Below are 22,340 nucleotides of genomic sequence, written 5' to 3' on the forward strand. Positions count from 1 at the left end.
AATTCTAGCACTCTCCATTACATACCTTGTAAATGTTCTTTGAGCTTCTCATTCTCAATTGAAAGATCCAACTTTCCTGCGTATAACACGATCTACTGTTCTTTGTTTCCTGAATTTTCTGTTTCCACGAAATTAAAAGAAGAATTGAGCTGACTTGTTTGGTTTCTTTGAAGCAAGCTTTAGAGCTTCACTTGCTATGTGATGAGAGCTTGTCCAGGAGATTTTGAAGAGAAATTTTTATTACGAGCAAGGTGGCTACAAGCCTCAAATGACAGCTTCTCGTAGCTCAGCCCACTACATACTTTCATCTTTTTGACTTCAAATAACCTTCGACCGACCTGCAATTTGTCATAAATGATCAATGTTTAACCAATCAGCTAAATTTTGGAACAATGCCTAAATATTTTACCATATTCTTGAACATGAACTTGTAGTGAACTTTTGTGTATGTATTAAGCATCAAAATGCAAAGAAACAAGTAATAAATTGAAGGCCTCTTAGGGAGAATCGAAAAGGCATACCTCAAGATACATAACCTTGGCATAGTATATTGAATCATACGAGTCCCTAGCAAACTCGGGAGCGATCTGACCAGGGCAAGGCACTTGGAAGGTTTTTGACATGGATGAGGAGCTACTTCGGTTATGTTCAAATCTATCAAGCTTGTAATTTTCCTCATTCGAGTTAACTAAACACAACATGCCTCAAATCTATCAAGCTTGTAATTTTCGTTATTCGAGTTAAGGGAACAAAACACGCCTCTTTGCTGATGAATGATTTCAATAACCTAAGAACTGAAGTCACATCATATAAATAGTTTGATCCAACCGGTGATGGGAGGAGAAGGTTATCCAAAGTCACTTGATCCAACTGGGTGCCAATCATGCTCTCTTAACTTGTTCCTAGAGGCTAGAGCACTTGCTCATCTTTAAATTTAGAACATTCGAAGCATTCCAGATAAGTTTTTGAAACAAATGCAACTCTAGCAAAAAACAAATGAATTTAAATAATTAAAAAAGGCATACAATAAAACCACTAGCTGCCTGCAATACAAAGAGCACACAGTTATATAGCTAAAAAGAGCCACTTGTTTATAACTCTTTAGGTACACTATAAATTCAGCCTTAACCCCAAACTCCCAAATATCATTTTCAAAATCATCAAAATACCAGAGAACCAATTCATCATAAGAAATACTTTTAAGAGAAAAATAATCAAAATGAGTTCAAGCAGGAGAGCTTGGATTGTAGCAGCCAGTGTTGGAGCAATGGAGGCTTTAAAAGATCAAGTTGGATTGTGTAGATGGGATTACCCATTGAGGTGTTTGGCACAACACACAAAGAATAACATGAGATCTTACTCTCAAGCTAAGAAACTTTCTTCTTCTCTGATTGCAAAGAGTGAAAAGACAAAGCAATATGAAGAGTCTTTGAGGAAAGTTATGTACTTGAGCTGTTGGGGTCCAAATTAATTGATCTTTGTTAGAGAAACTTCTATGTCATTTTTGCAGATATGAAGATTTCCTAGAGAATAGAAAGAACAAAGAGATTAAAAAAATTTAACCTATATAAGAAACTTAAATGATTAATTCATATTCATTGATTAATTTAATTAATCAAATAAATTAATTTATATTTATTTATTGAAAACTTAAGTTCTAGATCACTAAATAAGAATACTAGATTGTTATGAGGCGTGAAAGAGTTTTTGGCCAAAAACATTCTTTAAACTATACATCAAACCTAAACTACATCTTAAAGTATTATTCTTAGCAGAAAACATCCTTCAAGTATTTAAAAGTGAACAATTTTCATCCTTTTGTTAGATATCGTCAAAAAACTAAGGGATCCTCCAAAAACACAAGCAGCTCACGTGACTATCAACAAAAGTTTTCCTGCATAATTTCATTACTTAAAAATATTAAAAATCATAGACACTATTGTTTACGGAAATAAAAAATATTTGAAAGGTGTGAGGATACATGATTTTCTCTTTTTCTCATTTAGTACCATAGAGAAGTTAAAGCTTAATTATCTTTACCTTTTTCATAGACAAATTATATTTAGATCAATAAATTTTTGGGCCAATCTGATATTGAAGTGATCAAAATATTGATTATTTCTCGCATTTGAGTTTCATTCTATATTTGTAGAAGCGGAAGTCTCCAACAAACACCGCTTCTAGCATATTCAATTGAGAAGAAACATATTTCAACTAATAATATTTTTAATATCTAATTACATAAAAAATAATTGAATTTTTTTTTATCAAATTAAAAGATTTTCCATAATGCTAAACTCAATTATCGAAAAAGTTCACAATAGAATTTTTGACGTATCTAAGAATAATAATTACGTGGGGATGATCACTTGATTTTTGTGGTATTTGTTAATTTTCTGATAAATTCAAGTAGAAGAGTGAAAATTGTTCACTTTTAAATACTTGAAGGATATTTTCTGCCAAAAATGATACTTTAAGAAATGTAGTTTAAGTTTGAGATATAGTTTAAGAATAATTTTGACCAAAAACTCAAGGCATGAAACTTAAAAGACCATTGAAGCCTGAATAAGAATACAATGATAAATTTACTTGATTTTTTATGAAGGCATGAATAATAAAATGGCGATATATAAATAGAAACGGAGTGAGTACGGCATTACTGGATTCTAAGCTTTCTTCAAAAGTAAGAACTTTTAGCAACGGTAAAATATAGTTAACCCAAAATACTAACGGAGGTAAAACTAATTCCATTTTATATAATTTAGAGGTAAATTTGAACCATTTTACATTGGTAAATAGAAGGAAAGTTTCAAATCAACAAATTTCACATAGTTCATTCATGATTCATTAGAGAACTGCGTCAATATCAATATGGACTAGGAAAAAAAAGTTTTCCTATTAATATTGACAAGGCAAATTAAGCCTCAAGCTATAAAACTACTTCTTCAACATTCTCCTAAATTCTCAAGGAATATATATATATATATATGTACATAAGAATATCAAAAAATTTAACAGTTGGAATTCAATATGGACCCCAACAGGTCAAGTACATAACTTTCCTAAGAGACTCTTCAGACTGCTTAGCTTTCTCCTTCATTTCACTTTTTGTAGAAACCAAAGAAGAGAATTTTTTGGCGTGTGAATATGAGCGTAGATTGTTCTTTGCGTGCTGATTAATGGCTCTGATTGTGTAATTCCACCTACAAACTCCTTGATCTTTTAGTGCCTCTACTACTCCTAAACTCACTGCTGTAACCCATGCTCTGCTTGTTGAACTCATCTTCAAATTTTGGCTTACTATTTTTGTGAGTGCTTTTACAAAGACCTGTTCTTTTTGTGTTTGTTGGATTCAATTACTTGGGATGATGAATGGATGTTATTATATCTATATAGGTAAGTATTGCTCAATAAAACTAGTGACTTTTGGCTGTGCTATTTCCATTTTCCTGTGGTTTTGGAACATGGTTTTACAATTTTGGAGTTAAGTGTGTGTTTATGAATGTACGTTTCTACCCCTTTGGGGTGAAGTTGGCACTTCAATTATTATATTACTACGTGTACTATATTTGGAGAGCACACTGTTTTTAGGAGTGACACATGTTCTGGCATGCATGAGGCTAAAATATATAAATAAATAAAATTTAAATAAGGATGCACACCGATTGGCGAGATTAAAGAAAATCCACTTGCGCCCAAACCATGGGAAAGGATATTCAATAGAGTAATAATAATTAAAAGAAATGTGTCGATTAAAAAGAAAAGCAGTACATGACATTTAAAAAGGGAAAAAAAGATAACAATAAAATATAATACGATGATTAAAACACAATAAATATTAAAAATAATAATATGTACTCATCAAAGTAACTATATTAGAGTTGTTTATCAGTTGGTTTGGTTTGATTTTGAAGTTTATCGGTTTGACTTATTGGGTATCTATTTGTAGAGATGCTAAATCGTTATAGAATCATTAAGATATTGACTTATCGGTTATTGATTTATCGATTTTTGATCGTTATCGGTTCGCTTATCGATTTAACGGTTAAGATTTGACACACAAAAAACATTTAAAATCACTTAGAAATCAGGTGACAAACCAATTAAACCATGCACATGAGTTCAGAAGTTACATCTTGCTCAAAAGCAAACACTTTTACATTATAGAATAACCAAGTGTTTGAGACAACAAAAAATAAAAGTAGGAAATCAAACTTTAAGTCAAGAATTTTATATACAAAATGGTATAAATATAATTATTTAATTTACTATCGGGTTATCGGTTAACCCGTTAAGAAAAAACCTCAAACCGTTAAGAATTGATAACCCGATAACAAAGAAATCAAAATCGTTATTAAAGCCGCTAAATCAATAATCTAATATTGATAAATCAATAACTTTTTTTCGAGACAAAACTTGACCAACTTACTAACTTTTTTGTCACGATCTTCACACCATTTTATCTATATAGGATATATTTTTGGTATGCTAAAGTTATGTCTTTTAGTATACATTTAAATGAGTGTTTGAATTGATTTATTTTTTAATATTTTTTTACTTTTAAGCTATTTTTTAATTTTGAAAGTGCTTTGAATAACTTTTAGAATGAAAAAGTATCAAAAGAAGTCAATATACATATTGTTAATCGTTACGGTTCAAATAGATAAGGAAATAGACGATATGCATAAAACTATGTTGAGAATATTATATTAAATAATAAACATGTGCTTTTTTTATTTTTGGATAATATGATCACACACTTTAACATGGTATCATAGCAGATATCATCCAAATAAAAAATAAATCCACGTGGTTGGCTCATGAAAAAAGCAAGTAAAGGACATGTTGATAATATTATATTAAATAATAAAAGTGTGCGGAGAAAAAGCGGGAGTGGTAAAGACTATTCACAAGAAACCTACAGACAAATTTATCAANATCTATACAGGATATATTTTTGGTATGCTAAAGTTATGTTAGATATTCTTTTAGTATACATTTAAATTAGTGTTTGAATTGATTTATTTTTAGTAATTTTTTACTTTTAAGCTATTTTTTAATTTTGAAAGTGTTTTGAATAACTTTTAGAATGAAAAAGTATCAAAAGAAATCAGTATACATATTGTTGACACCCAATTTTGACCCTACACAATATAAATTAATCATTTTGAGCTTCTCCAATTTCAAACGATTTAAAAATAATTAGTTCCATAAAATAATAATATAGTTTGCAAGACTTTTAATAGTTTTGTCACTTCTCATAATTTTTAGATAATATGTATGTTTTACATAATTATGTATATAATTAGTATATTTTATGATTATTCAAAAATCATCTCAAAAAGTTTTTTTTTTTTTTTAATATTTTATTAGTGATGGTTGTAATTTTGAATTAATGAATCTTATGAAATTCAAAATACTTTCAAGTTGTTGTTAGAGTAATTTTATCATTTTTTAATAATTTTAAATAATAAATATGTATATTTTCACAATCACGGTGTTTTATAAATATTTGAAAATCATCACAAAGATTTTACATTCTTGGTTAAATATTTTATTAGTTTACTTTAAGTTATAGTCATAATTTCGAGTTAATTAGTTTGTAATTAATTATTTTATAATGGAAGTAATTATTATATTTCGTTAATATTAAGAAGCCCGTTAATTAATTAATTTAATTCATTCTACTTTAATTTTAGCCAAATTCGCTGAATCAACTCAATTTGGCTACTTTTAAAATTTTAATGGGCTACAATTACAATACATTCGGCCAATTCCAAAACTCCAAACTTCAATCTTTAACTCACCTTTCAACCAAATTGGGCTGATTTCATTGACCCAATTAACAACCCATACATTCTTTTTAATACCAAGCCCAAAACCCTTCAATACAAAGAGGCCCATCAACCCTCCAACACTCTTAACAAAAATATCCAACATTACAATACATACCAAACCGACCCTACCCGCCCCTGCGTCTTCTTCTTCTTTCACGAAACCAAACCGACCCCATCGCGTTTCTTCTTCACGCCAAGAATCCCGAAAATCCAGCGCCTAGTCGCATCAATCCGGAGAAAAGTTGTCATCCTCCTCGCTTACAACGTCCAACTACCCTCACGTCCCTTTTTCAGAGATTTCTGAATCTCTCTACTGTTGCTTCGAAAAGAGCAATTCAAAATTCAAATTACAATTGTTTCACACTAATTTCCATCTATATATTCATCTCTTTGGGTCACAATTAGGGGAAGAAAAAAAATATTAAGAGTTAGCTAAGTATTGAGACAAGAAAAATATCTAAACCAAATTATTTTAAAGTTGTTCGGATCAGTCTCGCTCGTATTTTTTTTTTGTCTCATTCATTCGAGTTTCTTGGAGTCTTGTTTCGGTGGAAGATTCGCTGTCCTCCTCAACCCGTTTGTCTTAGTCTCGCTGCTCCGAAGAAGGAACTCCTTCAACGAGTCCAATCGGCTCTATCTATGCTTTGCATCATCTCGATGGGCCAAAGGCCTAATATTATTGAGTCGGCCTCATTATTCCAATAATTAAAAATTGACTCACAAGGCGGGATATTGAATTCTCAAAGTCCCACAAGCCTAAAAAGGGGGTTCTATACAAGATGTATACAACCGTATACACTTATTATGCAGCGATATACAGGTCGAAAAACGTGAAAATACGGAGATAAGATAAAATACAGGTGTTCGGAAGCAGGAGATACATGGAAAGAGCTGATATACATGCCGATATACATTGATATACAGACAATATATACAAAAAGGGGATTGAGTAAAATCCCCAGAAATTGCAGCGAAATTGGCCCAAAAAAGGAGGCCCAAATTTAATTTCTAACTTATTTAATTGTGTGATTATTTATTTATTTGTTTTTTTTAAATTGCGACTTAATTTAATTAAATTCCCCAAAAGATGAGCCATATTCTTTATGTTAGTTTCTTTAAAAATAATTCATTTTTATCAACTCTTATGCTTATTTAAATATTTTTAGTCAAAACTTTCACTTATCTTTAATTAGATTAAAATAATGTCTTGGTTTGTCTACCAAGTTGGTTCGAATTATTATTTCTAAAAAATGACGTAAATAAATTTTAATTAATCTAGTTTTGTTAAAATCCTAATTGACCAAGTTGTTTCAATTAAGATCCAATTTTTCTAAATTTAAAAATTATTCTTTATTTAACTATTTTTATCAAAGTTAATTGAATATCGTAAAATATTATATATTTTATGTTAAATTACTTTCCTAAATTTTTTTAAAGATATGTTCTTTAAGGGTCTTCTTCATTCAAATCACTTTTGTCACTCATTTCAAAATTGTTCTAAGTTAAAGTATTTTTTACCTTTAATAAACTGTAAAAAATGTTAGTTAAAACCTTTTCAATTGATTAATAATAATAATAATAATAATAAAATACTTACTTAAGTCATTTTCTCAAAAAAGGTTAGTCAATTAATAAGAAATGGTTTTCATGTTTTAATTTATTAAATTGGTTTAAAAATGAAGCAAATAAATTCTAATTAATCTAGTTTTATTAATATTTCAATCACTTGTATTTCGAGTCGAATGTATCATTTTGGATCTCTTTCTCTAAAAAATAAAGATGAAATAAAATGCATCATTTATTTAATTATTTTCTTAAACAAATATGTTATAAGTTATTTTTTTAAAATTTTTTTTATGTTAAATTATTATTTTTTTCTAAAAATAGTCAAATATATTTTTAGTCAAGTCACAGGTCAACCGCATGTTAGCGGGCACTTCGAATGCTTAAACCCTTCTCGAAGTGTAAATTGAACCCCGAACCCTCTTTGGTATTTTCAAATGATTTTTTCTGTTTAAATCTTTGAAAATTATAAGTTTTCTTAATTTCTTTAAAAATTAAGTGGTGACTCTTTTCTAAGTATTTTTCTCAAATTGTTTTATACTTAGAACATTTCAAAAGTGATTTTTCTAAAGGTTAGGAAAATTACGGCACGACACATATTGTTAATCGTTACGGTTCAAAGAGATAAGGAAATAGACGATATGCATAAAACTATGTTGAGAATATTATATTAAATAAAAAACATGTGTTCTTTTTATTTTTAGATAATATGATCACACACTTTAACATGGTATCACAGCAAATAGAGATTCTGAGATCGAATCTAACCGTCATCCAAATAAGATTTTGAGATCGAATCTAACCGTCATCCAAACAAGATTCTGAGATCAAATCTAACCGTCATCCAAATAAAAAATAAATCCACGTGGTTGGCTCATGAAAAAAAGCAAGTAAAGGACATGTTGATAATATTATATTAAATAATAAAAGTGTGCGGAGAAAAAGAGGGAGTGGTAAAGACTATTCACAAGAAACCTACAGACAAATTTATCAATTTATACCTAGGCTTATGTTAAGAAGATGCAATTCAATTTCCACTCTTCGTCATTTAATAGTTTTAATTTGTACTGATCTTTTGAGATGCTGTTCGATCTTGATTCTATTTCTAATTTCAGATTTTAAAAACCATATACTATAGTATTTTATTGAAGTGATGCAGAAATATTGGAATAGCTGACAAAAAGTTATGTAAATATATCAACACCGTATTGGAGTTTTCTCATATAATTTTCAAAATACACAGTAGTCCTATTTAAGTACAATCAATTTGGACCCCAACAGCTCAAATACATAACTTTTCTTAAAGATTCTTCAGATTGCTCTGCCTTTTCGTTCTTCGCAATTATTGAGGAAGAAAGTTTCTTAGCTTGAGAGTAAGATCTTATGTTATTCTTTGTGTGTTGTGCCAAAGACTTCAATGGGTAATTCCATCTACACAATCCAACTTGATCTTTTAAGGCCTCCACTGCTCCAACACTGGCTGCTACTATCCACGCTCTCTTGCTTAGACTCATTTTGATTCAATTTCTTCTAAAATTTAACTCTGTTTTTTCTGCTTTTGATAGTAGATTTGATGATTTAGGAGATGATGTTTACAAGTTGGGGCTAAGGGCACTGAATATATAGGCAGTGAGCTGAAGAGTAAATTGGATAAAGAGAGTAGCTAGAAAGTGATGAGCCACTGGTTTTTGTGTAACTGTGGGTTCTACAGCCAGTGGTTTTCTAGACGTTTCATTCATTGTGATTTTCTTAAAATAAGACAAGAGTTGGAGCACGTCACACTTTTTGTCATTTTTATTTATCATCTTTAATACTCCCTCGTCTCATTTTATGTGGCAACATTTGACCGGGCACGGAGTTTAAGAAATAAATGAAGACTTTGAAATGTTTACCAAATTGCCCTTTAAAAAGTAGACTTACTTTTCTCTCTCCTCATAAATGTATTAGAGTATTATTTTAAGATTAAGTGGGACCAACAAGGGTAAAAAAGGAATTGTACCTTTAAATACTTTCCATATAAGGAAATGTGACATTCTTTTTGGGACTGACCAAAAAGGAAATGTTGCCACATAAAATGGGACGGAGGGAGTAGTATATTTTAAGAAAAATATTTTTTATATTAATTATTTATTTTCTAAATTAACCCATCACTATTTCTCAAAAGCATAGACGAAAAAAATGGAACGGGAATTTTGGAGAATTCAGAACTTGGATGGTTCTAAGAATAGCACATTTGTTTTATAGTAAATTTATTTGACATTTATGTAAATTTGAGTAATTTTTATTTTTCAAAAAGAACTTGGTGAATTTTACAACTTCCTTTTAGTGTGTAGAGGCTATTTCAGGATTTGAAGATTGGGGGTGTGCTAGACTCAAACCCACAATATGGTGGGTAATAGTTGCGGCTTTAACCAACTCGTCTGGATGAATTTCAAGTTATTGAAGTGCACAATTATATGTATAATCCTTACTTAAGGTATCTATAAAGTTACCGAATGCACATGCCAACTCGTCTGGATGGATTTCAAGTTATTGAAGTGCACAATTATATATATAATCCTTACTTAAGGTACTATAAAGTTACCGGATGCACATGCAACCTCACGGATCAATGTAGGTCCGCCTTTATTAGTTTGCGTGTGAATAACTGAATATTATGAAGCAATTGTTCAGGATAAGTATCACTTCCCTTAAAAATCAAATAGAAGTGTATATAATTGGTTTGAGTTCACTAACAAGAGTTGTGATTACTTATTCTTAACCAAAAGAGCACAGTTTCAAGTTTCCTCAAATCTAATGTTGCCTTTATTAAGGAGTGTTTTATCATTAATGTGAGACTTTTCTGCTTTAATTTAAATTTAATCAAATTTTAATATGAATATGAAAGAGCAGAAAAATCAAAAAACTGAACGGGTTCGAGTTCTGGAGCGATACAATATATACTATTTGATCTGCCAAATTATTAGTTCATCTTGTAATTATTTCCTATTTTCAAATTGCAATCGTACCCCTTCTTCTTCTTTTATTTGGGGAGTAATTGCAATAAAAGGAAAAGATCAAATTGGAATTTGGGCAAAGATTGTGATAGAGGTCATAGGGCTGCAAATTATTTTGAAATTAAAATAAAAATAAAAAGTGGGACTTGGACCCCAGCCGGTCAAGTAAATAACTTTTCTGAATGATTCTTTAGACTGTTTTGCCTCGTCGAATTTTTCGATTATTATTATGATTTTCTTCTAAAACTAACTCTGTTTTTCTACATTAATTTTGATAATATAAATTGGCAACTAGACAATTAATTAATCTAAATATATTTTATTTTTAGTGGCAATTAATTTTTTTAAAAAAATATCTTTAAAACCTATAGTTAGATTGAATCAATAACAATTTAATTAATACTGATAAATGTTTTAACACTCTTTATCATGCTAAAAACTGTTTATGTTATAGTGCTGTCATTTGATTGCTAGTAAATTTGATGATGTTTCGAAATTGGATTGCAGAAATTTGTTTTCCACGAGAGTTGATGGGGGCAATTTAGCCCTAGCTCTCAAAATCGTTTACAATATTGTCAAATACTTTACATGTACAGAAAGATGAAACTAATTAAATCTAACTGCCGTGAGGATTCGATCAATTAGGCCCCCAACAGCTCAAATACATGACTTTTCTCAGAGATTCCTCAGACTTCTTCACCTTTTTCACTTCTAATTTGTTGGTAGAAACCAAAGAAGAAGATTGAGATGAGAGGTTTTTGGCGTGTGAATATGAGCGTAGATTGTTTTTGGCGTGCTGATTTATGGCTCTAATTGTGTAATTCCACCTACAAAGTCCTTGATCTTTTAATGCCTCTACTACTCCCAAACTCACTGCTGTAACCCATGCTCTGCTTGTTGAACTCATTTTCTAATCTTTGATTCTTCAAAACTCTTGGATATTTTATATTTGTGAGAGAATGTTTAATTTTTTGCTGAAATACTTGTTGGTTTTTGAAATATCTATCTCTGTATGCCTATATATATATAGTGCCTTTGTTGGAAGAAAAAATAAACTAGAGGCTTTTGGTTGTGTTTCCTGTGGTTTTGGAGCATGGTTTCTGGGATGGAAAGTACTTTTCTGCCCTTGGGTTAATCTCTTAATGTGATCAGTATTGAGGAGGGTGTAATTGGTATTTTTATGATCACAATTATGGGGTAGGTGGGTAAAAGAGCACACCGAATTTGTAGCTTTGTTGTTTGGAATAGCTGCTAGATTGGAGACACGTAGAGTGACATGTGCTGATGTGTCTAATGCTAATAATAATAATATGCAGATGAAAATTGGCACATGGTTTGGCTTAGATTAAATAAAATCCTGTTGCGCCCAAACCATGGGAAAAGTTCTTGAAAATGAAACCACCGAAATGTTTGGAGTTACGTTAACTGCAAAACAAATCTTACCACTGGCAAGTACTGTCGTTGTTTCTAATACAGTAACTTATTATACTCCATATAAAGCAAATAATAAAAAGGAAGATAATGTTTGACTATGGTTAAATGATTGGTTTTTGCAAATAATCTGAATCAGATCATCTATTAATTTGAGGGACACATGTAGTAAATAAAAGGGAAAAAAGACAAGTATATTTCTGAACTATCGTAAATGATATGCAGATATCCTCCGTCATACTATTGGGATATTGAAGTCCTTGTTGTCTTAAAATTAGAGCATATATACCCTTCACTTTAACAGAAGACTAAATAGGGACACGTGGCGCAATCTTATCCGTCGATCCGATATTTAATCGACGAATAAAATTATGACACGTGTATGTTCATTAGTATAAAAGGTATATATGCTTTAATTTTTGAATGGCAGGGGCACCAATGTCCCAAAAATATGACGAAAGATTTCTGCATATCATTTACAATAGTTCGGGGATATATTTATCCTTTTCCCCTAAATAAAATTAACACCCCATTGGAGAAACTAGACAGATGGACTACTGGAGGGGGAGCCAAATCCGAGTTAGTGACTTATATCGGTATGAAATTGTGTTACATTTTAAAATTTAATAAATTTCTTAATACTACTTCGAAAATTTATAGTCAGACGGGCAAAATGCTTGTTTATATGATTGTTTTTCAGAATACCGATCGATGCGTGCAACTTGTGTTCACGCAATTTATACTTTAGATCTTTAAGATGTGTTCATACTTTCCATTTTGAAATTTTACTTCTTTAAGTAGTGTTGTTATTATAATCAAATTAAGTCGTTATTACAATTTGTTCACACAATTTTATACACACTTGACACTTGCATCTTTTAAGATGTTCTTCTTCTTCTTTGTTGGTTTCAAATCAAGACCACCAAAAACAAAATAATTAAGTTGAAGAATTATTTGCAAGCATGTCAAAATGATCATACAAATACTAATCGATCTGTCATATCATCATTTCATCAAAATATCAACACTACTTAAATTCTATTAATTACTAGTAATCATAGTCATACATAATTTTTTTTAATCTCTTTATCCTTTCTATTCTCTAGGAAATCTTCATGTCTGCAAAAATGACATGGAAGTTTCTCTATAACAAAGATTAGTCTATAATAAAGCTTAGTTAATTTGGACCCCAACAGCTCAAGTACATAACTTTCCTCAAAGACTCTTCAGATTGCTCTGCCTTTTCACTCTTTGCAATAAGTGAAGAAGAAAGTTTCTTAGCTTGAGAGTAAGATCTCATGTTATTCTTTGTGTGTTGTGCCAAACACCTCAATGGGTAATCCCATCTACACAATCCAACTTGATCTTTTAAAGCCTCCACTGCTCCAACACTGGCTGCTGCAATCCACGCTCTCCTGCTTGAACTCATTTTGATTATTTTTTTTTCTTAAAGTATTTCTTATGATGAATTGGTTCTCTGGTATTTTGATGAACTTGAAAATGATGTTTGGGAGTTTGGGGTTAAGGCTGAATATATAGTGTACCTAAAGAGTTACTCCCTCCGTCCCTTTTTAATTGTCCACTTTAGAAATGGCACACAAATTAAGGCAACAATGATTAGCACAGTGAAGTTACAATTTTACCCTTATGACAACTTGTCACTTCAAAATTACAACCACTTCTTTGAATTCAAGTGAAATAAATTGGAGGGAAACAACATACACTTTTACAATTTTCAAGAAGTATAAATAAGGGTATAATAGAAAAAAATTTATTGTCTTTTCTTGATTTGTCAAAATGGACAACTAAATAGGGACAACCAAAAAAAGAAATATGAACAAGTAAATAGGGACGGAGGGAGTATAAACAAGTGGCTCTTTTTAGCTATATAACTGTGTGCTCTTTGTATTGCAGGCAGCTAGTGGTTTTATTGTATGTCTTTTTAATTATTTAAATTCATTTGTTTTTTGAGTTATTTTGTCTGTGAAGAAAAGGGGAATGTATTTAGTTACTGATTCATACGTTACTTTTCAAATGCAGACAAGATGTTGGTACTTGGACCCTAGCAGCTGTTTTTTTTATTGGACTTTAGGAAGTAGCCCTTAGTAAGTTTAGGAAGTTCTAACCTGAATGATTCAATTAAGAACTCCCTATGTCCCTAATTATTTGTCCATTTTGACAAATCAAGAAAAAATAAAAAAAAATAATCTCTATTATATCCTCAATTTATTATTTTGAAAAATATAGAACTTGTTGAAGATCTTAAGTTTTTAATTCATTCACTTCATAATTAATAGGGGTAAAATGATAAACTCACTATATCAATTATTATTTTCTTAATAGGTGTGTCAATTCAAAAGTGGACAAATAATTAGGGACAGAAGGAGTATTTGGTAATGATAATATTTAGTTTTAGAATTATTTTTATATTCCTTCTGCTTCTAATTATTTTACCCATATTAATTATAAAGTAGATGAATTAAAAATTTAAGATTTTCAAGAAGCTCTACCTTTTTCGAAGCAATTAATTGAGGATATAATAGATAAAAAAAATTATCCTTTTTTGATTTGTTAAAATAGATAAGTAAAAAAGAAAAATTGGACAATTAATAGAGACAGAGGAAGTATTACTATTTAATATAAATGATGAATATTTTTTATTTTTTTAAAAAAAATTAACAAAAGAATTTTATTCATCTTCCAAAAACAACACAATTTTAGTTGTTTGAGGTGGGATGATCTATACCTATTACAACTAGGAGTGAGTATGATATGATACGGCATTTAACATATCAGAGTAATGGTACATAAACTATAAAATAGGAGAGGAAAATTACTTCATTGATTGTTATGGAAAATTTCATGTTACAGGTAGATATTTGTTAAGTATATATACTACACTGATCACCTCTTATTTATTCTCCTTGATCTTTTAACTAATATAACCAGCTCTTAAGATCCTGGCTAACTATCTTCCTAATTGATTTCTGGAAGTGGTGTAGTTTAGTTAGTTCCTGAACCCCCTAAACAGTTTTTTCCTGAATGGAGTTATGGATTCAAAATAATTGAACTCCAATACATGTATCAGATATCGAAAGAAAAACAAATCGACATGTAAACAAGAAAAAGACAATCTAGAAAAAAGGTGACCTCTACCATACCGCACCCAACCCATCTTCTCCTAAATCCATTTCTCTTTTGTCTTGTTGCCTATCCGGTCATCCCATTATTTTCTCGAGTCCAGAGCTGAAAGAGCTATTTTTTTCGTTTTAAAAAGAGTGATCTGATTTGATTTGGCACGAAATTTTAGAAAATAAAAAATACTCTACTTTTGAATTTTGTGATCCTAAATTAAAGTTATTTAAATGTACTATATTGTCCTTTAATCTTGTGGCTTTAAACATGCCACGTGGAAAGCTAACGTCAAAATGCTACCAAAAAAGAAAATATGTCATTCTTTTTTAAACTTTCTAAAAAGAAAAGGATGTCATTCTTTTTTAAACGGATGGAGTATTTTTTTTTTCTTCAGAATGTATAAATGGTCACTCAATTTTTATTTTTAACCAAAAGGGACAATTCGTTTGTTAGAGGGAGAGATATATTGTAATTTTAATAGTGGTTCGCGGAGTAATAAAAAACTTTTTTCTCGCTGCCCAGCCAGTTAGTTTCTCATTTTAATTTTTTTTTGTCCTGATACATCGCTGCATTCGCAGCGAGAATTTCAGTACTTGGAAAACTTCAAAAATGGCCATAAAAGCTGAAAGATGATTTCTATCTAGGATGTGTATTTGGTACGGAGGAGAAAAATGTTTTCTCAATTTCTATTTAATTGTTCAAAATAACTTTTTTAAAGAAAAACATGAATTTTTTTTTAAATGAGGAAAATTATTTTCCCAATGAAAATAGAGAAAAATTAGTTTCTTAAAAATAAATAAAATGACTTTGCAGTAAAAGTAAAAATAAAATAACACGCTCATTAAGATACATACGACCTTGAATATTCTTTCTTTTTAATTTCTTGAATCAAATATATATATATAGCCANTGTGATCCTAAATTAAAGTTATTCAAATGTACTAAATTGCCCTTTAATCTTGTGGTTTTAAACATATCACGTGGAAAGCTGAAGTCAAAATGCTACCAAAAAAGAAAATATGTCATTCTTTTTTAAATTTACTAAAAAGGAAAGGATGTTATTCTTTTTTAAACGGATGGAGTATTTTTTTTTCTTCAGAATGTATAAATGGTCACTCAATTTTTATTTTAATCAAAAGGGACAATTCGTTTGTTAGAGGGCGAGATATATTGTAATTTTAATAGTGGTTCGCGGCGTAAAAAAAAACTTTTTTCTCGCTGCCCAGCCAGTTAGTTTCTCATTTTAATTTTTTTTTTTTTGTCCTGATACATCGCTGCATTCGCAGCGAGAATTTCAGTACTTGGAGAACTTCAAAAATGGCAATAAAAGCTGAAAGATGATTTCTATCTAGGATGTGTGTTTGGTACGGAGGAGAAAAATGTTTTCTCAATTTCTATTTAATTGTTCAAAATGTAAGTTTTTTAAAGAAAAACATGAAAAAAAAAATAAATGAGGAAAATAATTTTTCCAATGAAAATAGAGAAAATATAGTTTCTTAAAAATAAATAAAATGACTTTGCAGTAAAAGTAAAAATAAAATAACACGCTCATTAAGATATATACGACCTTGAATATTCTTTCTTTTTAATTTCTTGAATCAAATATATATATATAGCCACTAAAAAATAGCCTAATTACTCTTCATAGCTATAGTTTGATAATTACAATTCATAGCTATATGTTATAGGAGGAAAGAGGCGAGCGAGACTGGGAGAGAGAGGAGAGATGCGAGTGAGAGAATTGGGAGAGGGAGGAGAGAGGTGAGCCAGAGATGGCAGAGAGTGGGAGAGGGGTGAATTGTATATGTATATCGGTTAGTATGCATTTGTATATATGGCAAGCGAGATTGGGAAAGGGAGGAGAGAGGCGAGCGAGAGAGGGCAGAGAGGTGAATTGTATATGTATATCGGTTAGATAATCGTATATTAAACATATGTATTTATATATTATGGCGAATTATACATATACAAACGTGACTAATTATACAAACTCGAAATCAGCCCATGTAATTAATGTATAATGTTAGTCACGAGTGGTAATTATAGCAAACTATAGTTATGATAAATAATTAAGTAGTATAAGTTTGTTTAACCGCGTAATTTTTCCTAAAAAAAATCGTTTACATAATGAACATTATAATTAAACTCAAGATTTCTGTCTATATAATCTGATAGTTGAATTTTGTGACCACACATTTCTTCTTATTACTTACTAAACTATATATATTATGTTTCAATGAGGTGGGGCTAGTGGAGAACGACAATTCATGAAGGATGTGGTGGTGGAGAATTGAAAGATATATACATGGCAGAAAATAGTTCCAATTAAACATGAATAACTAAACAAAATATAGTTTGGTATGGTGTATCTGACAAGTGAGAATAGTCATGCTATTAGTTGGTCCACATATTTATCAATCAAAATGTGTGTTGGGACACAGTCACCAAGCTGTTTATTAAAATTTTGAGTGACCATATATGTATTTTGAAAATTTTTTTATCCTTTTGGATTCGGACTCTTATTTTCTTCCCAATACATGTCCTCCTTCATTTAATTTTGATTCGATGGATTCAGATTTTCAGTTTATAAGTTCCTAATACAAAAATATAATATAAGACGTAAATTCACGTCTTGTGGACTAGATTTGCCTTACTATGACTAGGATCAACAAATCACCTAGAAATTATGAAAGGTTCACAAAAGTGTATTTTTAAATATATAAAAATATTCACTTGTTTTTGAAATTTGATGTTTAGTTATATTGTATCACATAAACTGAGATGAAGAGAGTACTAAGAATAAAATAAGAAAAAATTAATTAATTTTATCTGAAATTTCTAAAATGAGAAATAACTTGAAATAACTATTTTTAGAAATCATAATAAACAATTTGAGGCAGAAGAGATGAATGCTAATGCTAAAATTAATTAAAAACATGAAAATATAAAAGTATTGAACAAGCTTAGGAATCTTTTTTAAAAAAAAATAACTGTGGCCTTGTGAACCATTTTAATATAAAAAAATCAGAAACAAAAGTCTAGAACTAAAAGGTGCAGAAAACAAACTAAAGGCAACAAGCTTAAGGAATCGCTCATGCTTTTGGCCAAAGTATTTTTAGGCAAACTGAATCTCCTTTTAATTAATTGTATTCTTGAAATTAACCCTACATAACAATTCCAATTTACAAAATGCCATAGGCGACAATATATAATTAATAATGTTCTAGACTATCCCATTAATATATTACTTTCTCCGTTTTAAAAAAAAAAATGTTTTTGTTTAACTTAACGTGAAGTTTAAGAAAATAAAAATGACTCTTTAATTTTGTGATTCTAAATTAAAGTTATGTCAAATATATCAAAATATATTTTAATTTTATGATCTTAAATATATCACGTAAAAGTTGAAATTAAAATATTGCTGAAAAAGATCAAATATTACATAAAGTCATGATTAGGCAGGTATTCTTGGAGAAAAATGGTTAAATAAATCTGGGGACCAAAGCCAATGGTTTCTCTATAATATAATAAAGGGTTTAAACAAAAACGAAGTAAAAGCTCACACGTGTTAAATCCCTCCATGCTTCTATTTAAAGCCAGCAAAACCATGTGCATTTTCATTATGTTTTAACAACAAAATCAAGCGAAACAACTCACAAAGCAAAAGCAAATCAATTTTCAAATCTCTAATCTTCCACTTGTTTTAGAATAGTAGTTATTTTTCTCCACTTAAAAGAGTTTATTAGAGAAACTAAATTAGACTATTAATTCAACTACAAGGAAAAAAATGATGGTGGTGGGAATCAAGTCTTCTCCGGCGAGTTCCTCATCGGAATCCGGCAGCCAAAGGTGGCCGAGATGGTTTTCCGGCACCGGAGATTCAGGGAAGAAAGCATTCATGGATGATCAGAAGCGCAGGATTAGGGATGCTGAAAAGGCTGAGAAAATTATGCACCTTATCTTGTGGGGACCCAAATAGTCCATTCTGTTTGCCTAATATTAGTACTAATGTTATAAATTTCTTAGTTTTAATTAGCTTTAAGTGGAGGTTTTAATCTGACTCAGTCAAATCTGTGGGAGAGTATGTACTATGTATATAGAGATCTAGAAGTTTATTGTACTATTACAATGGCAAGTTTTAAGAAATTAAAAGTTAGTATTCTAATGTATTTCCTTCTCTTTTTTTTTAATACTATGCAATAATTACTATGACTCCATATCTACAAAACACTGTTCTCAAATGATTATTAGAACCCTTGAGAAACTTTTAGAAAATACAGATGTCTTAGCTTAAGAAACTATAAATTAGAACTTTTAATTTATGACTTTTTGGCTTATATTTCATTTTGTTAGTTTACATGATTTATTTTTTTTTTAGTCAATTTAAAAAAGAATAATATATTTCTATATTAAAGAATAATTTAATTTTAAAATATTCATTTTATCCTTAATGAAATGATTTATAGTCATACAAATATCTATAATTTATTTTAGACCATAAATTTAAAAGGTTATTTTCTACTTCAATTTCATGTCATATCAAACTAACTCATATAAAATAGAACAAATGAGGTAAGTCATAAATTAAAGTCAATCTAAACACGCTCTAAGTCTGGTAGCCTAGTGATTTATCAATTCACAGTAGTAATGGTTCTACGAATTGTGATGTGTGAACTACTCAATGTATTTTGAATTATAAATTATAATTCAATTTAGAGTTTCAAAATATCATTAATAAAGTTAATTTACTAAAATATGTCTCTAATAAATGAATTAAGAATTGTGTTAAATTAGTATAACTAAGTAAAATGAAATGAAGGGAGTAAAAATTTTGCATCTTATAAATAACCTTCGAAGCAGTTTACTCTTTGCTTTATAACGTCAAGGCACCCTATAGCTCGAAAGTTGATCATAGCGATTTCCACAACTTAGTTGTAGTTTGGAATTTAAAAGAAATAAAATAAAAAAGTTAGGTTTTGGGATAATATAGTTGAATTAGGAATTAATTAATAGTCACGTCATGTTGGCATTTTTCCACATGCATTATTTTGGCAAATGTTTTGGAAAAGGTGTAGTAGCATATATGCTTGTGGAAATTAATCTTTTTACTAAAGTTGTATGGTTCAATTATTATTAAAAAATTTATATTCTCACGGTCTGAAAATATAGTCCCATATGGGCCATGGACTGAAAAAGTAAAAACTGGAGTATGATCACAGTTGCATCAATCAGCAATGTGACGAAAGTTTTGATTCTGGGCCTGATGTATAAGCGGCACGGGTGCTTGGTGGTGTAACGACTAACACGATACCCCAAATTATAATTTTAATGTATAGTTAGAGTTGAAAAAGATTTGATTTGATTTATTATCAACGTGAAATTCTAGATCCACGTATAAATAACAAAAACAAAAATATATTTCGTATAATCCATGAGTGAGATCTAAAAAGAATAGAATATTTACAAATTGGACAAATTTTATCCGTACGTTTTGAACAATATGAATAAATGGAAAAACAAGCAAGTGAGGCTTCAAGTAGAGTTTGCCAAAAGGACTCAGAGCCACTCAAACAAGTTCATTTTATATTTTCCTTAAACCAATGCATTTTACCAAAAAATAATGCTTTTCAAATTAAATAAAGAATTAATACAGCATATATTCATTGTTCTCTCTTTTATTTAAGGTCTGATTAAATTTTAAAAGTCACTTTTTCCATAAAATAACATTTCAAAAATTTGAATCCTCATCCACATGAAATAAAAAAAATATCAATATAACAGCATGTCAAAATGACCTTTCTGGCTATGTCCAGCTATTAACTTGGTGATTCTCTATGACTTCTATTTGTTTTCTTTGACATAAATAAATCAATTTTCAGTAGTAAATTGCGAAACTAGTTATGTTCGAAACTCCCTTTCATATAGAAATTACTAATACTACTCCTATTATGGAGTAAATTACTTCTTTCTTTGATGATAATTTAATAATATTTTAAAGTTATAACAAGTTATAATTTATAAAATCTTTATATAATTTTAAAATAGGGATAATTTCATAAACCTCCCTCCAGATTTGCCTTTATAACACTAATCTCCCTTGTGGTTTGATACATTACACTCATCTCCCTTATTTTGACATTTTTGTAACTAAACTAATTTAAGTGATAAATTTTATTTGATATTTCAAAACTACCCTTATGTGGCTTCTTTTATTAATAAAATTCTAGGCTTTTAATATAATCTCCTCTCGAGAGTTTATCAAATTCACAAGAAGATTTCAAACAACTTATTATTCGTTTGATTAGTAACTTTACATAAATCCGACATAAATCATTTTAACATAATTAGTGGATAATTGTAAAAAAATTGTTGATAAATATCCTTTCTGATGAAGATCTACATCAAACTGAAGTTTTATGACTTCTTAATAATATATAAAATAAATTAATAACAATCTATAAAAAGAGCTTGGTTGTATTACATTGCATCTAATATTAGTCTTTAGATAATGGGAAAAGGCATGGATTCCCCCTTAAACTTGTACCGAAAAGTCAGTTACACATTTCAACTATCATAACGATCTATTACACACCTTTTACTACTTAAAAGTGAATTTAATACCATCCTAATATGTGCAACACCACTCTCAGAGTATGTGGTGTATTACACTCGCTGCCACATCAACGCCATGTCAGAAATTGTATTTTTTATATTTTTTTTACTTTCTTTTCTTTATTACTTAAGTTTTATTTTATTAATTATATTTTACACTAATTAATTCCCAATCTTATTAAAGTTCTCAAATAATTATGTCTTCTCCATAGCAAAATGGTAAAGAAGAAACTTTTAGCAATGACCATCAAGAAAATTGCCATCTGGAGTTTGGTTGTGGAGTTGAAGAATTCTTCCATTTCAAAATGTACCCACAAGAAGTTGCTTCAGTTTCTTCCATTGATTGGTCATGGAAAATGAGCTTCCATTGTTATTTGTTGCGGCTTGTAGTTGCAAATATTTTTCAGCTCTGGGCATACATTCTTTGTTCTTTTTCCATGTTCTTCTTGGAGGTTTCTTAAAAGATCGAGATAATAGCAAACAATTTTCTTCCCATTTTCAATCGATCACTCAATTCACTAAAAACTGTCCGTCGAAGCTCCAACAATTGAAACCTCCCAAAATTTTACTCCTATTTGAAGTAATTTGTTTCTTGGTTGCTTCTTGTTATTGGTTTATTTTAAGCTTAATGGGGTGTGAAGAAGATAAAGAGGGTGCGGTGTGAAGAAGATGAGAAGGGTGCGGTGTGAAGAAGAAGAGATGTGGGGGGTGGGGTGTAAGAAATATTTGATTTTTAATTATTTTTTTTATACTTTAATAGTTATCT

At 29.8% G+C, this 22,340-nt stretch overlaps 6 protein-coding genes across 6 annotated transcripts; 1 reads left to right on the forward strand and 5 right to left on the reverse strand.

Moving 5' to 3' along the window:
- Positions 1–173: 173 nt before the first annotated feature.
- On the reverse strand, positions 174–902 carry LOC125877980 (BTB/POZ domain-containing protein At3g22104-like). Its single transcript, XM_049559273.1, has 2 exons — positions 522–902; positions 174–338 (listed from the first exon to the last, which is right to left on the reverse strand). Exons 1-2 carry the CDS (start codon positions 699–701, stop codon positions 195–197), a joined length of 324 nt encoding a protein of 107 aa, XP_049415230.1. The 5' UTR covers positions 702–902; the 3' UTR covers positions 174–194.
- Positions 903–1,155: 253 nt separating this feature from the next.
- On the forward strand, positions 1,156–1,471 carry LOC125877992 (uncharacterized). The gene has a single exon (XM_049559287.1). It carries the CDS (start codon positions 1,220–1,222, stop codon positions 1,469–1,471), a length of 252 nt encoding a protein of 83 aa, XP_049415244.1. The 5' UTR covers positions 1,156–1,219.
- A 1,401-nt stretch (positions 1,472–2,872) lies between these two features.
- LOC125877986 (uncharacterized) lies at positions 2,873–3,362 on the reverse strand. Its single transcript, XM_049559280.1, has one exon. The coding sequence runs from the start codon at positions 3,281–3,283 to the stop codon at positions 3,026–3,028; it is 258 nt and encodes an 85-aa protein (XP_049415237.1). The 5' UTR covers positions 3,284–3,362; the 3' UTR covers positions 2,873–3,025.
- Positions 3,363–8,564: 5,202 nt separating this feature from the next.
- LOC125877989 (uncharacterized) lies at positions 8,565–9,014 on the reverse strand. The gene has a single exon (XM_049559284.1). It carries the CDS (start codon positions 8,912–8,914, stop codon positions 8,663–8,665), a length of 252 nt encoding a protein of 83 aa, XP_049415241.1. The 5' UTR covers positions 8,915–9,014; the 3' UTR covers positions 8,565–8,662.
- A 1,913-nt stretch (positions 9,015–10,927) lies between these two features.
- LOC125877984 (uncharacterized) lies at positions 10,928–11,376 on the reverse strand. The gene has a single exon (XM_049559278.1). It carries the CDS (start codon positions 11,301–11,303, stop codon positions 11,034–11,036), a length of 270 nt encoding a protein of 89 aa, XP_049415235.1. The 5' UTR covers positions 11,304–11,376; the 3' UTR covers positions 10,928–11,033.
- Positions 11,377–12,984: 1,608 nt separating this feature from the next.
- LOC125877990 (uncharacterized) lies at positions 12,985–13,337 on the reverse strand. Its single transcript, XM_049559285.1, has one exon. The coding sequence runs from the start codon at positions 13,254–13,256 to the stop codon at positions 13,005–13,007; it is 252 nt and encodes an 83-aa protein (XP_049415242.1). The 5' UTR covers positions 13,257–13,337; the 3' UTR covers positions 12,985–13,004.
- Between the last annotated feature and the right edge of the window lie 9,003 nt (positions 13,338–22,340).

The sequence above is a fragment of the Solanum stenotomum genome, chromosome 9 (assembly GCF_019186545.1).
Source record: "Solanum stenotomum isolate F172 chromosome 9, ASM1918654v1, whole genome shotgun sequence".
Classification (NCBI taxonomy): Eukaryota; Viridiplantae; Streptophyta; class Magnoliopsida; order Solanales; family Solanaceae; genus Solanum; species Solanum stenotomum.

Excerpts from the sequence above, each read along its gene's own strand:
- LOC125877992 (XM_049559287.1), top strand. The coding sequence starts at position 1,220 with ATGAGTTCAAGCAGGAGAGCTTGGATTGTAGCAGCCAGTGTTGGAGCA.
- LOC125877989 (XM_049559284.1), bottom strand. The coding sequence starts at position 8,914 with ATGAGTCTAAGCAAGAGAGCGTGGATAGTAGCAGCCAGTGTTGGAGCA.
- LOC125877986 (XM_049559280.1), bottom strand. The coding sequence starts at position 3,283 with ATGAGTTCAACAAGCAGAGCATGGGTTACAGCAGTGAGTTTAGGAGTA.
- LOC125877980 (XM_049559273.1), bottom strand. The coding sequence starts at position 701 with ATGTTGTGTTTAGTTAACTCGAATGAGGAAAATTACAAGCTTGATAGA. Across the intron at positions 339-521 it reads CCAAGGTTATGTATCTTGAG|GTCGGTCGAAGGTTATTTGA; the intron begins GTATGCCTTTTC and ends GACAAATTGCAG.
- LOC125877984 (XM_049559278.1), bottom strand. The coding sequence starts at position 11,303 with ATGAGTTCAACAAGCAGAGCATGGGTTACAGCAGTGAGTTTGGGAGTA.
- LOC125877990 (XM_049559285.1), bottom strand. The coding sequence starts at position 13,256 with ATGAGTTCAAGCAGGAGAGCGTGGATTGCAGCAGCCAGTGTTGGAGCA.